The 15,969-nt window shown below is 38.1% G+C and overlaps 1 protein-coding gene across 6 annotated transcripts in view; it reads left to right on the top strand.

Moving 5' to 3' along the window:
- The window catches only part of rbfox1 (RNA binding fox-1 homolog 1), a 132,644-nt gene extending 117,275 nt beyond the window's left edge, over positions 1–15,369 (top strand). For 4 of the 6 annotated variants that reach the window (XM_067374024.1, XM_067374032.1, XM_067374050.1 and 1 more), the window contains 3 exons: positions 539–603; positions 12,325–12,400; positions 15,112–15,369. In XM_067374024.1, the coding sequence (XP_067230125.1) occupies positions 539–603; positions 12,325–12,400; positions 15,112–15,234 (264 nt within the window). In that variant the 3' untranslated portion in view covers positions 15,235–15,369. The remainder of the gene's footprint in view (positions 1–538; positions 604–12,324; positions 12,401–15,111) is intronic. The other 2 variants (XM_067374068.1, XM_067374059.1) reach the window with 1 other exon arrangement.
- The last annotated feature ends 600 nt before the right edge of the window (positions 15,370–15,969 follow it).

Here is a 15,969-nt window from a genome sequence, read left to right as displayed (position 1 = left end):
TCAGCAGGCATATGTGCTTTTGAGTGGATGTGTTTGTTTGGCCTTTTTACCTAAATGAACATCAGATGTTACCGTTCCACATGTTGAAATTATTTCTTCCTCCGTCGTTGGCAAAAAGAAGTAGTGTAGTATGACAGCGCTACATAATTAATCCTCAGATGCTTGCATGAGATGAATAAGAAACTAGGTTGACTCACACCAACATAAGGCTGCTGCTTTGTAATTAGATTATGCATATTTAATAGCTATGATTATGACATGTGCGTCCCCTCTTTTGGAGCATGCCGGGAATTGCGAGCGCCGATACCGTGAACTTCGAGTGAACGAATGCGACGTTGTTGCGTGCTGCTCTCCAAAAGCACTCCATGCCTCTTCATCTTCATGAGATTCAGTCGTACAGTCTCTGTCACAGAACATAACATCAAACCCCACCCCCCCAACCCTCGTTCTTTTATTTCTCGCAAACACATTTTATAAAAAGTCCAAACATCTGTTGTCGACGTGCCCATGTGAGCGAGTGTGTGTGTTGTGTTTCTAGGGTGGTTACGCTGCCTACCGATACACTCAGCCTGCTACTGCTACCGCCGCTGCCTACAGTGACAGGTAAGACACACACCGCTGCCTGCACACCACTGACAACACCACCTTACCAGGCCCTCCGGCGGGGCCCTTAACACCCAACCCACCTCCCCTGCAGAGGCAGCCTCGTTCTCTCTCACCCTTACTCCTCTGAGGTCAAACTCTCTCCCTTCGTCACGAGCAGAGGCAGGCGTGCGCTCCACAAAAAAAAAAAAAAAAAGCCCAGCCTGATTTATTAGCCTAATTCCCCTCGCCAGTGGTGATGGGGAATATCATGGTGCCCAGTGCAGTAATTGGCAAATTAAATCAAATGAGATGTCACTGCAAATGTAATGTTGAAGCGCATCCATGGTGAAGCAACTGTAACTGCAGAATGAAGTGGGATAGACCTGACAGTTCCTCAGAGATGAGACAAAAGCCCGTTTGGCAGGGCGACCAGAGGAAGTCGTCTTGGCTGATTTTGATTTCCTTTTCTTTTTTTTCTCTCTCTCTCTCTCTCTCTCTCTCTCTTTCCCTCTCTTGTCAATTGTGAGTGTAAGCTTATTGCAGATGGCACGCAATCAAGAATAAAGCAAATTCAGAGCCTTGATGTGATTGTAAAACATTCGCATGACACAAAAGCATATCTGCTCATGACTGTTAATGGCAAATAATGATCGTAATGCTGTCATCCGACATGTAACAACTGATATTGTGCAGCCATAACTAGATGAAGCAACACTTGATTATCATGTCATCTTAGCAGTGCTGTCATAATCTGTCAACGGTGTCCCTGCATGCCTCTTGAAAGTTGTGTGCTGTGAATCACACCGACCGGTTGTGAGTGGTGCTCATCATCATTACATCATGTTTATGTAATCATCTTGGGAGTGTTTGTGCGTATGCAGATCCTATTGTCCACGGCAAAGGCAGATCATTAGCCACAAATCGGGACAAATCGCACCCGAGCGCGCTTTTTGATGTCTGCCGGCCGTGAGCTGCATGTGGTAGAGTCTCTAGTGTTTGTAACTGTTGCCAGGCTTAAGATCGGTGTGGTTTCATGATCTGTTCAATAACCACATGTGTCCTCCTCACACGCAGGGACTTCTCTAAAAAAAAAAAAATACAGTAGACTGTCCTCAGAGATTAGAGTCAGAGCATCTAAGATACCACCTTATTGATTCCAAGGGCCCTTGTTGCTGTTCTGTGGCTTCTTGTTATGAGAAATCTTTTATGGTATAGCGGTAATCTGATTTTCTGTTGGTTCGATCACTCTCGGCTTAGGCAATCTTATGCACTGGCCAAGATAAGCATTAAAATATTTTATTTTCTTATTTGCCAATAAATGGAACAGAGTTCATGTTAAATACAAACAGAAAAGAAGTACACTACCATTCAAAGGTTTGGGGTCAGTAAGATTTTTTCACGTTTTTGAAAGTTTAAAGCAAGTAAAAACAGTAATATTGTAAAATAACTGTTTTCTTTTGTAATATATTTTAAAATATTTCTGTATTTTATTTACTGTTTTTCTGTATTTTTGATCAAATAAATGCAGCATGTGATGTCAAAGCTGAATTTTCAGCATCATTACTCCAGTCTTCAATGTCACATGATCCTTCAGAAATCAGTCTAATATGATGATTTTCAAGAAATATTTCTTATTATTATCAGTGTTGAGAACAGCTGTGCTGATTCATATTTTTTTGTGAAAACCATGATAGAATTTTTAGGATCGTTTGATAAAGCACTGTTCAAAATAATTTTTTGTAAAATTATAAATGTCTTAACTGTCACTTTTAAATCTATTTAATGCATCCTTGCTGAATAAAAGTTTTAATTATTTAGAAAATATTAATGACCTTAAACTTTTGAACTGTAGATTAGGGCTGCACGATATATCGCATGAGATTGTCACGCGCATTTCGTCAGTAAAGCCGGTTCCCTGATTACCGTTAAATCGCCATCACCTGCTTTCAAATGGAGCGGCATTTAATAGACAGAGCCGTAGATCACTGACAAGCCACGCAATATCGCGTTCATTATTGAAGGCGATTCATCTATTAAATGCCGCTCCATTTGAAAGCAGGTGATGGCGTTTTAGCGGTAATCAGGGAACCGGCTTTACTGACGAAATGCGCGTGACAATCGCATGCGATATATCGTGCAGCCCTACTGTAGATACAGTCAGAAACATTTCTTATCAAGTAGTATAGCCTTTCACATTTACATTTATTCATTTAGCATTAATACATTTAAATAGTTAGAAGACTTATACTTAATACTTTAATAAATGTAAATGTATGAAGTTTTCCTACCTTGGATTTTTAGACCATATCTTCATCATTTCTATTTTTATTTAACATGGATTCTGATCCATTTATTTGTAAATAAATAAATAAACCGTTGTGATTTTTTTTTGTTTTTTTTTTGTGGTGCTGCTGACTAAGCTAAGCATCAGTATTACTATTGCTCATACTTAGGGTAAGTATCAGACAGTATCAGACATCTGTGCACAGCTCGTCCTGCACTAGACTTGAATGGTGACTTTCAGCTTTGCTTTAAGTGTTTTGTCAGTAATGCAGATCTTAGTTTCTCTTTTATTATGTTCTGTGAACCCCCTAAAATTGCCCGTGGTTCAGTTTGTATTAAAAATGTAGTTCTACTAGTAGACATAGTCATTGCTTTGCCAGTGGGCAGAGCTAATGCTAATGCTCGAACTGATTAAATTCAGAAAGTTTCCTTAATGTTGTTTAGCTCTCTGCAGAAACTGGCTTGATTGATTATGCAAATGAAGAGGCCTCTCAATAACATTTGAATTATTTTGTTTACCTTTAGACACATTTTGAGAATAATAGCAGCTTTGGGAAATTGAAACCGCAGCCCAACATACTAATTAGGTTTCCGATACAAATTCCAGGTAAATTAGTTTGCATAAGACTAGTCTTTAATAATGGAAATTATAAATGATTGTTATTGAGAAGTCATACATTTTTTACATTTTTCGGATTTAAAACGATTGAATTATTCATTTGCCAAGTAAATGACTTATAATCTCTCTTCCCTCATAAAGAATAAATTATTCATTCCTCAATGAGTAACGTTTTTAGACAGTTGGAGTTTAATTGTTCAGTCTGCCTCCATTAAAATAACCTCTCAGCGCTGTTAGATGTTACCACCCCGTGTGAAAGATATCATCTCTGATCTCCGCTAATCCTGCGAGTGTTTTGACTGCAGTTGATCTCTTTCCTTCCACGGTGGTGGATATCAATACCCCGAAAGCTTTATCTTAACAAAGTGGGGCACTCTGACACCCTGCCGTCCTGCCGTCGGTTTCATTAACCGCTATCCACCGCATCTGGTTCCTGCTCTTTGTCAGAGCTTCGCTCACTCTCTGTCAGAGATGTCCAGGGTCAACCTCAGATCTGGAGGTGCTGCTTGGAGGCGGAGCCTGGGTCAGGGCAGCTTTTCTCTCTGAAGTTGCCGCTCAAGGCTTGGCTGGTCCAGTCTGAACAGCTGCGGGCCGGGGACACGTGGGTCAGGAGTACACGGTAGCCTTGTTTCCTACAACCCTCCATGCTAGCATCAGCTGACCTCTGTCTCCGCGACGCTTGTTCGGGAAAGGTTGAGGTGGCCCGTTGAGCGTGTTTCTCTGTACTGAGCTGAAACCCTCAGGGGTAACAGCTGTGCAGGAAGCTAAGGCAACTCTTTAAACTCTTGTATCAAAGGCCATTCATTCAGTTTATTAGCAAATTATGCTGCTAACACATACCAGGCATGCTCAGGGGTGTAAAAAGCTCGGAGTAATTATACTGAAGTGACAGTGTGGGATTTCGCACAATTAAAAAATGTATTACGCTAAAAATATACTTGAGTGAAAGTATTTCTAAGTAAAAAGTCAACTTTTTTTCCTTAGAAATTGTTGACACTTGAATGTAGTTATGCAAAGCCTTAAGTGTTTGTCATTAAGAATGGTTATGATGTAATTAAAAAAAGCTTTGCTTTGCTTTGGATTATGTTGATGTCTCTTCAAGGATGAATATATGATGAATACAGTTACGTGAGCAAATTACATTTTATATAAAAATTCAAAGGAAGATCATTTGACTTGTTAGTTCAGGAAGGCCAACAAAAATATACACTGTACCATTTAAAAAAAAAAATTGAAAGAAATTCGTTCTTTTTGCATTATTATGCATTAAATGTTTCAAAAATGATGGTAAAGAGTCGAGACATAATGTTACAAGATTTCTTTTTCAAAGAAACACTGTTCTTTTGAACTTTTTTATTCATCAGAGAATCCTGAAACATATCATGGTTTCCACAAAAACACTGATGATAATAAATAGACATGTTTCTTGAGCAGCAAATCATCAAATTACAATGATTTCTTGAGGATCATATGACACTGAAGACTGGAGAAATGATGCGGAAAAATCTAATTTAAAATTAAATTCTAACATTGTTTCACAATATTACTGTTTTGATCAAATAAAGGCAGATTTGTTGAGCAGAAGAAACTTCCTTTAAAAATGTTAAAAATCTTATGGACCCCAATCTTTTAAATGGTAGTGTACTTTTTTGGTAACACTTTAGTTTAGGGTCCAATTCTCACTATTAACTAGTTGCTTATTAGCATGCATATTACTAGGATATTGACTGTTTATTAGTACTTATAAAGCACATAGTAATGCCTTATTCTGCATGAACATATTCTACATCCCTGAATATACCCAATACCTAAACTTAACAACTACCTTACTAAGTATAAATAAGCAGTAATAAGTTTATTGAGGCAAAAGTTGTAGTTAATAGTTTGTCCATAGTGAGAGTTGGAGTGTGACCACTTTTTAATATGAAAATAGATTTACGCTTTTGAAATATGTACTTTATACTTCAACTAAAAAGTATAATGTTTTCATTAGAAATGTTATTGAGTAAAATTACAAATATTTAGTTTCAGACAAAGTACACATTTCCCGAAATTATACTTAATTTTATGAATGAAGTACAAACACTCAAGTGCGTTACACCCCTGAATGTGTTGGCCAAATGTCTGCATTTTACCTGGACTGGACCACTGATTGAAAGAGATGAAGCTCTGTGAATTGAATGTGTCTTATTAGTGTTGAATATTAAATTGTAGGAATAAATACCAGTTAAAATATTATACAGTGTAGTCTAGTGTACTACTGCTTATATGCAGTGCTTGCGACTTTAGCGTCTTCATGAAGTGCATGTGTAGTCTTTAATGTGTATGAATGGAATGGTCATATCAGAAGCCAATACATATCTAATTTTGTGAGGCACTATGACTTACAGAAAGTGCACCATTTAATGCATGTGTTCAAATGCATGTCTGCATTGAGCTTTACTCCCAAGTGTGTGTGTGTGTGTTGGGACAGTCAATACTGTCATGCCGAATAGAACATTGTATTCAAAACAAGCCCCCTAACATGATTAAGAGGGCCGATTCAATCTGAATGCTTAGCGGGAATGAATGATTCATTTGGTTATTAAATATAGCTCCAAGCGGCAATTAAAAATGGGCCTGGCAATATGGCGGCCAATGTCTCTAATTAGACGTGAGATCAAGCCATGACACATCATTTGTCACACCTGTGCAATGACTCATGAAGCCTGTGTAATGCAACCAATGATATGGCTCATGCTAGTCATGTTTGTTTACCCAGAATGCACCATTTATCCACATCCTGTTTGCCTTTAAAGAATATTTATTTATTTATTTATTTATTTATTTATTTATTTATTTATTTATTTATTTATTTATTTATTTATTTATAACAGGGCTTCCCTAGTCCTGTATGCTGCATGTTTCTTCTGACTTAAATCTGTAAATGGTAAATGTTGATTAAAAGTAATCTAAATATATACAGTAGTTCACAATTAACAAGATTAAAGGTGCACTCGCTATTTTTTTATTTTTTTATTTTTTTATTTATTTATTGTATTGTTTATTAGTGTGTATTTGGTTATATGGCAGTCGTATTGAACTTAGTGACACCTAGTGGCACTTACAGTTGAATTAACTGCATTCACAGCATTACTGAATAGTGCTGGGATGATGTTGAATGGTCACACACACACAAAAATAGCATTTTTAATTGATTTTATTGTATGTAATTTTAAAGTTAGCATGAATTGCCATTTGTAATACAATTTTCTTCCATAATCCAAATATTTAGGATCAAAATTTATATTTAACAAAAAAAAAAAAAGAAAAATGTAGGGCGAGATTTGCTTATTTCTATTGAGAATCAATTGAACCACACAAGTTTTTTGTTGTTGTTGTTGTTGTTTAATGTCTAAACTGAATTTGAGTGACTTCAGCAAGAAAGTTATTTCAGAAGAAGAGCTTGTTATTACAGTCTCATTAAAAATTATGAAAAATAAACATTATTTTTTTCGTTCACAAGACGACCAGGAACATGCATTAAGGAAGTAAATGTAATTTACGATTGTAAATAAAATGATTTTTAATGTTTTTGAAAGAAGTCTCTTATGCTCAGCATTTATTTAATTAAAAAAAGTGTCACATGGTCCTTCAGAAATCATTCTAATACGCTGATCTGATGCTCAAGAAACATTTCTTCTTATTACCAGTGTTGAAAACAGTTGTGCTGCTTCATATTTTTGTGGAAACCATGATATGTTTTCCAGTATTCTTTGATAAAAGTTAAAAATAACAGCAATTTATTTAAAATAGAAATCTTTTGTAACATTATAAATGTCTTTACTGAGTTTTTGCTTAATAAAAGTATGAATTTCTTAAAAAAAAACAAAAAAAACAAAACTAAATATTTCTGAAAGTGTGCTATTTATTTCTTTGAGTGCACCTAGTTACTTTGACATATATCTCACATAAATCTGTACAGAATACAGAATATAAAGGTAGTTTTTCTTTTCTTTCTCTTCTTGTCTCACTCTCAAGAAGAGTTTACAGTGTATGACATAAGCACTTTGATGTATAATATTATCCTCTTTGATTTCCAATATCATCTGTGTATAATGGTCGCAGTCTCAGGTGTTTCTAACGGGCTTGACGACCAGCTTTTATGTGACCGTTCAAGGCCACCCCAGCGCTATTCAGTAATGCTGTGAATGCAGTTCCTTGACTTTTACAGAACAATAGTGATGGAGGGAGGGGGTTTACACAGCAGAGGACGTTTAGAACGGCTAAATCAAAGCGTCTCATGCACAGCTGCAGTTTCTATTGAATCGGCCCCCGTCCGAGGTTATGATTTAGTCTCATCTCTGATATACTGTATATGTCTTTTTTTACCCCTCTTCTTTATTCCCGCATTTGCATCTCCAATCCTCCCCAGCATGCTCTTCCTCCATGTTGATACCCGTGCGGCGTGCAGGGCCGCACACAGAGAGCTTTTTGCTTGTGAACTAAAACCCATTTATGCCAAGCACCCTCTCCATCTCTCCCCTATCCCCTCCCCTTTCCAATCCCTATTCCCCCCTACCCACCCACCCACCTTTCGTCCATCCAGCCAGTCAGCAGGCGGTATTGTAAATTTTATCTTCTCTTGCAGAAATCATTTCGTCTTCGTTGCAGCAGATGAAATTTCTTGTAACACCTCCTCAGGTAAAATAAATAAATATAAATGAATACCAAATCACCCTCACTTTCTCTATGCACCCATGAGGGAGCGAGCATATACCCCCTTTTTTAATGCACCCTGACAGTGAGTGCTTCTATTGCCTGGCTGTCTCCTTATTTCTGCCCCCTTTGATTAGTAGATGTTACGTTTTTTTCTTACTACGTTTCTCTTGAATGCTCTTTTTTGGACGAGTGGAGTAGTTTTGGAGTACTGCATGAGGATAGCTGGAAGGCATCGCATTCATAGTTCTCGTCTTCTGTTTCTCTCTCCCATGGCATTGCTTGGAAGAGGCATGTGTTCCTTGAAGAGTGAAATGAACACGCTTGTCACAAGCTTGAAATCTGTGATTTTCCTTTTTTTTTCTGTCTCAATCTTCCTTGTGTTCCATCGTTCCTTTGAGTTCTCCACCATCACCCTCCTCCTCCATTAGATACGTATATGTGTGCGTGTGTGTGTGTGTGCGTGTGTGTGTGTGCGAGAGGGAGCTTTTTTTTTCTTCTTTTTTTTTGGGGTTGGTTTGTTTGTGTTTTTGTTTTACAGGCGTGTAGTGCTGGTGATGTTGTCATTGTGGTATCAAGGTTGCTCATGTAGTATATGGTGTCTTGCACATTGGCTATAGGTGGCTAGATCTTGGGAATGACACTAGTGTGATTGTTACTGGTTAGAGTTGCGGTATACCGAAAGGAAAATGGACTTGTCCATCCACACATTGATTTTATGACAGCCCTTTTTTCCCCTTGCCTTTCTTCTTTTCCTTTTTTTTCCCGCCTCAACCAGGGAAAATGAATATGCTAACAAGGCTGTAATTTAGCAGAAGGCACTTTCTTGAAGACATCAGCTGTTTTCTGTAAAACACAATTGGAATGTGTAATTTGGACTCTGAAAAACTTGCAAATTATGGTCTAATTGTCCCAGTTCAATAATTGCTGATAACACCGAAGGCTGTGCATTCGCAAACCAGCGTAATCAGTAAGTAAGAAAAGCGGGGAGGATCCACGTAAGGAGCAACTCGCATTAGAGCCCCTAAAGTACAGCCCGGCATTGTTTAAAGAAATCATAGAAATGAGCTGTCCGTGCGGTCTCCTGGTGGGAAAAGTCAATACATTTAGAGGAATGGCGCTGCTGGAGCACACATTTTCCAAAATAATGAGCATCTAGTCAATAATGCAGATATATCCCAGCCATCTGAGATTTATTAACCTGTATCTCAGGGCCCAGATCTAATTTAGTTGTATGTTAGAGTCACTGGTGTTCATTAACAAACATAGAGCTTACCAGTCTCATAAATCAGGGGAGGGGGGAGGTGTTTGCCTTCAGACTGTCTCAATGGGCGGCAGGAGGAGTCTACTATAACGAATTGTGGAAGGGAAAAAAACGATAGTCACAAGGACGAGCTGAAGCTTAAATTTGTAGTGCGTTTCCAGCAGGCATTGCTAGAAAAAAACAGTTGAAAACACCAACAGTGTCCTTCAAACAGCAATTAAAAACCACAGATTCTTGCATTTCAGGTGACTCATCCAATCAGTGTTTTTTTTTTTTTTCTTACTTAATACTTGAGGAATAATTCACCAGGTGCTATATCCTGAGGGTCACCTTTTCAATCTTAGCTCCTGAAGAGCATAGGCAGCCCTGGTTTGATCACTGCACTGCATACTCATTAAAACTAACCCCTGTAAACACAGATAACGCAGGTCAAACAAAATACTTGGCCGCGCATTGAAATATGAAGACAGAGCGACTGTGTAGTGAATAACAATGTCTGTACTAATTTGCAGTGGATTAACTTCTTAATCGCCAGGAGTGGCGGGATATGTAAATTGCCTCATTTCTCTGCCTTCTGATTGGCTCTTGATTTGGTCCAAAAACACCATGCAATCATCACAAGGCTCGAAGCAGCAGATATTCCAGGTTGTTTAAAAGGATTAGTTCACTTCAGAATTAAATTTTCCTCGTAATTTACTCACCCCCATGTCATCCAAGATGTTTATGTCTTTCTTTCTTCAGTTGAAAAGAAATTAAGGTTTTTCAGGAAAACATTCCAGGATTTCTCTCCATATAGCAGACTTTAACAGTTACCAACGGGTTGAAGGTCCAAATTGCAGTTTCAAAGGACTCTACACAATCCCAGCCAAGGAATAAGGATCTTATCTATTGAAATCATCTGCCATTTTCTAAAAAGTATAAACTTTTTAACCACAAATGCTCGTCTTGCACTGCGCAATCACGTTGGAAAGGTCACGCATTACGTAGGCGGAAGTACCGAGCAAGTGTTTACAAAGCGAACGTGCAAAAACTAAGTCAAATGTTTTTTATTTTTTTCCCCCCAAAAAAAGGTAAAACAATGATGTTGGACAATTTTGAAGTTGGAGGAGAAAATGGGATGGAGTTTTCCGCCCTACTGCGGTACTTCCACCTATGTCACACATGACCTTTCCACTGTGATTACGTAATGCGTGACGGATCGAAGACAAGCATTTGTGGTTAAAAAGTATAATCCAGTAATAATCCAGTGAGATTTTTGAATACACAAGGAGTCTGACAACAGCCGGTGCTCCACACAGTGACCTGATCTCACCATCGTCGAATCTGTCTGTGATTACATGATGAAACTGAGACAAACTAAATCCAGGAGAACTGTGGCCATGTCTCTAAGATGCTTGAAGAAACCTGCCTGCAAAGACACAGTACTGTGAAGAGTTTTAGGCACTTGTGTAAAAATGCTGTAAAGTGTGGATGTTTTTAAATAATACTGTTATAAATAGATTTTATTTATCAGTTAACTTATATTAACTAAATCAAAACAATATTTTGTGTGACCACCCTTTGCATTTAAAACAGCTCTTGTCCAGGTACACTTGACACGGTCACAGTTCTCCTGGATTTGGTTTGTCTCAGTTTCATCTGTTTCTTCATGTAATCACAGACGGATTTGATGATGGTGAGATCAGATCTCCATGTGGAGCACCGGCTGTCTTATTGTGTATTCAAAAATCTCACTGGATTATTACAATTAATGGCAAAATGAATGTTTGGAAATGTGAACGGATATTTCCTGCTGACACACTACAGCAAAAGATATAAATAACTGGCTTAAAACCTTTTTTGGGGGGTGAAAATACTGACGCATATATATATATATATATATATATATATTTATTTATTTATTTATTTATTTATTTGAAAATTACATAATTTCACTAGACAAGACACTTATTCCTCGTCTGATATCGTGTAGAGCCCTTTGAAGCTGCATTTAAACTGCAATTTGTACCTTCAACCCATTGAACCCTGTTGAAGAGACCTATGCTGATGTGGAGAAATGTTTTCACAAACCTTAATTTCTGTTCAACTGAAGAAGAAAGACATGGACATTTTGGATGACATGAGAGTAAATTATCAGGAAATTTCAATTCTGAAGTGAACTAATCCTTTAAATACAGATATGTTAAAGTCTGCTCGAACTTAGGGGAGAACAACGTGAGGTCTCAGGATAAAAGACACTGGAAAAGTATATTGAGCTCACATTTAACATCCTGCAACATTTTCATCAAGTCAGCCCTGAATGAGAATAATGAACAGATGTTTTGTTTAGTTTTTAGGGGCAAGTACTGTAAATCATTGATCTCTGGTCTGTTTGTTTTTTGTTTTCTTTTGGGGTTTTTTCTCCTGTAGTGTTATTTTTTTGCCTTTTTGATCAATATGCCTAAATTAAACTACTAAAAAATTGAAGGGTTTCTGTGCAAGTGTATTGAAGTAGAAAAAACAAGCAAATTCCTCTTGGTACCGATTTGCCAAAGCTTGTATGTACAAACGGATGTTGCCGTAAGCGCTGCCATCCCATAATCACAGAATAAGAATGAGCAGAGCATCTAATGATGTCTTGCACAACTTTCCCTTCAACTTTCAAACAGTGATGTCTTCCTCTGCCCTGTGCAGCATGACTGCAAGAGCCATGTGATCTTCTCCTCTCTGACTTCATTTGATTGTCATTTTCCAAAACACTCTGAAATCATCACCATACATAGTTGCTTCAGTCCGTGGTGTTGTACAAATGACTGTATGACATTTGTGTTTGCATAGAAATGGAGTGATTTTAAACTTGACAGCACGATCTGACCGTCTCTCCGTGTTTCCACAGTTACGGACGAGTTTATGCTGCCGACCCCTACAACCACGCACTTGCTCCAGCAGCCACATACAGCGTTGGTGCCATGGTGAGTGTGAATTTTCATCTCTACCTCTCTCTTCCTCCTTGCTTCCTCTCTCTTTTTTTTTCTTTCCTCATTACCCCTTTATTTATCCCTTCCTTGCTCTTTTCTCTGTGCACGCTTGTCATGTACACTCATTCTTTTCCCTTTTCTTCCCACCTTTTCCTTCTGCATGGATTTTAGCACTGCTGACATCTTCTCACTTAAACTTAATTGAATTTGTCTCTTGTGCTAACGGCAGCTGAAATGCCACATTAATCCTCCCAGTAAACGTGATAAATGTCTTAATTTCTTGGCAGTGTAGTGCATGTTAGTTATTATATTTCTAATTTTGTGAATATCACCTAGCCGTGCGCTCCCCTTAATGGAATAATTAGTCATTTTGATAATTAAATCCATCACCTAAGTGGTGCTGTAGCAACAGCTAAAAGAGGGAGCGAGCAGAGGAGAGACGGCTTGATGAAAGAGTACGAGGAAGACCGGACGCCCACTGTGATGTGCGACTTGTTTGTACGTGGACTGCTTTTGATTGCAAAACGTCCATGTTGCATACAAAACGCTCACTGCAAAGATCAACTTCTTAATCTTATTTTTGTCTAGCCTTCCAGTAAATATGTTTAAAACTTTAGTGTAAGTTAAAGTGTTTGTTCACTCAAAAATAAAAATTCTGTCATTAATAAGACTTTCGTTCATCTTCGGAACACAAATAAAGATCATTTTGATGAAATCTCAGTGATTTCTGTCCCTCCGTTGACAGCTATGCAACTACCACTTTGACGCTTCAAAAAGTTCATAAAGAGATCGTAAAACTAATCCACATGTATTGACCAGTTTAGTCCAAATTTTCTGAAGAGACTCGATCGCTTTATATGATGAACAGTTTGAATTTAGGCTTTTATTCACATATAGAGTGCCTCAGGGATGACGCATTTTTGTAGGCAAAACCCGGAACCAAGTTAGCATTTTAGGACTTCCGGTTCTAACGGCGTCAAGTCTGTGGGTTTTTTTAATGGGTTTTTGGTAAATCGCCTGAAATAAGGTCTGTGGTTAACAAAGCCTCTAAATACTTTCACATTTTGATCTATGACATAAAACACACCAGTTATAACCCACTTGTGATTTTTTAAACTTTTACTGTGTCTTAAAATCGGCGGTTGCTAACAAATTGCTAAAAGGGACTACTTCCTTTGGAAGTCTATAAAAATCTATAAATGTTGGGTTCACTTGTAAAGAATATCTTGATAGACAAAACATGTAAGTGTCATAACCCTTTGTTAAACACAGAGCTTATTTTCTGTGATTTTCCAAAAGTCTATGGGAAAAATGCATAGGCTTTCGATCGAGGGAACCCGTGCGCCGCTAACTTCCGGGTTGGCCTACAAAAACATGTTATCCCTGGGGCACTCTATAAACATTCAACTCACACATCAGTTGTGGTAAACAGAAGCTCAAGCATGATTGCTTGGCATGCAAGAACCAAAGAGGTTCATTTTTCATGTGTTACCAATGAGGTTTGTTCTGGCGTCAAAGCCTATATGGTTTAGCTTCTGTTTATGTTCGGTGATCTATGTTTCTATGCGAATAAAAGCCTAAATTCAATCTGTTCATCATATAAAGTGATCGAGTGTCTTCAAAAAAAATTTACTAAACCGCTCAATTCATATGGATTACTATGGTTACGATCTTGAAGTGCCAAAGTGGTCGGTGCTTCGACTGCCATTGAGGCACAGAAAGCTCTCAGATTTCATTAAAAATATCTTCATTTGTGTTCCAAAGATGAACGTGAGTCTTACGGGTGTGAAACGACATGAGAGTGAGTAATTAATGACAGAATTTTTATTCTTGGTTGAACTAACCTCTTTAAAGGTGTGGTCACATTTACCATTGCTAAGCGAATTTTTGCAGGCAAAATCTAGTAATTTCAACAGGAATCCACAGGATTGGGAATTTCACGTTAGGGCAAAAAAGTTCCACACACAAATTTCGCAATTCAGATGGTCACACAAATTCACCACATTGACTAATAGAATGCTGCTTGTTTTGAAATTGACTTCTGTGTGAGCTTTTTTTTTTTTTTTGGAAGGTTTTTTTTTTTCCATTATATAGCACCGTGAAGAGTGGACAGGAAAAAGAGGGGGACGGGTTCGGTAAATTATCAAAAGCTGGGACTCGACCTCAGGTCACCTGATATTGGAGTGCTCCCCACGAGGCTATATCAGCTCTGATATACGTTTACACTATTACCAAAAAAACTATTTTCCTTTTTTTTTTTTTTTTTTTTTGCCTGCAAATCTTTGCAGAAATTTTGCTAAATGTGACCACACCTATATTTATTTTTACTTTTTTACTAAACGTTTGTCAGATATATATTATTCAGTTTTGTTTTTGTTAATTTATCTTGTTTTACAGATTTTTGCCTGAACATAAGAGAAAAATACAGGTTAAGAAAATGATTTTTGCAGCGTATGAAACTCTACATTTGTTGTTGCTCTTTTTTTTAATTTCTCTGTTATCTCATGTATTCTTTCACCCCTTTCGCGTTTTTAAGTAGCTAAATGCATCTCTCCTGGCATGAGGTGTGTTGGTGTGCTTGCTGCATGATGGAACGTGATTGGTTTCGTCCGGGGGGTATGTACGGTAAATGGCCTGAATGCTAGCGGAGGTCCCTGCTGAGCTGTGTCAATTAAACATGTCCAAACCCATGGCTTCTCTTCCAGAATGCTTTCGCTCCCTTGACTGACGCCAAGACCAGAAGCCACGCCGATGATGTGGGTCTCGTTCTTTCTTCTTTGCAGGCTAGTATATACCGAGGTGGATACAGTCGTTTCGCGCCATACTAAAAGAAAAAAAAAAAAAAACCTTTCAAAACCTATTGAGAATCTTCCTGTGGGGGTAAAGGAGGAGTAATTCAGAGGCCTGGGTATTGCAATACATGCAGTAGTGCATCATTTTAGCATCTCTTAAGAGAGAGAAGACAAAAACGGATATTTTTCATCTTATACCTCAGATATTTTGTGCTGTGTATTTTAATATTGTGGGTTTTTAATTTCTAAAGATTACATAGATTGTTGGCTGTAGAGGTTTCTGTGGTGATCTAGAGAGCTGCTAGATTTTAAAAAGAAGAAAAAAATAATAAGATACAAATTGTTAGGGCTTTATCATGTAAATGAGTTATGTACGATAAATATTCAAGTCACTTCGGGGTTATCATATTTTGTAAGAGTGTAAGTGACTAGAGTCGTCCAGTGGTTTATGCTTTCGTTGACATTGCCTTTCGTCTTTCATTTTGGTTTCTTTCGCTTCTGGGTTCTGTGGCGTAGAGGAAGAGTGCGCAGGGGGTTGTGGGTAGGCGTAGATACGGGCGTCTGCGTGGTCGGAAGGCCGAAAGACCGGGGGCTGCCAGTAAAGTCGGTGTAGTTCCCCGAGCGCAACGAAGACACAGAGCCGGTCAAAGAGACCACTGAGGTATCGATTATTTAAGCTGTCTTATATCAGTCATTACTCAAAGCCAAAGGTTATGTTCCTGGGGTGTTCAATGTGTATATTCCGACTATACATAGCAGCTCGTAGAAACT

The sequence above is a fragment of the Chanodichthys erythropterus genome, chromosome 3, assembly GCF_024489055.1.
Source record: "Chanodichthys erythropterus isolate Z2021 chromosome 3, ASM2448905v1, whole genome shotgun sequence".
In the NCBI taxonomy this organism is placed as follows: Eukaryota; Metazoa; Chordata; class Actinopteri; order Cypriniformes; family Xenocyprididae; genus Chanodichthys; species Chanodichthys erythropterus.
This window is presented reverse-complemented; position numbering and strand designations above follow the sequence as displayed.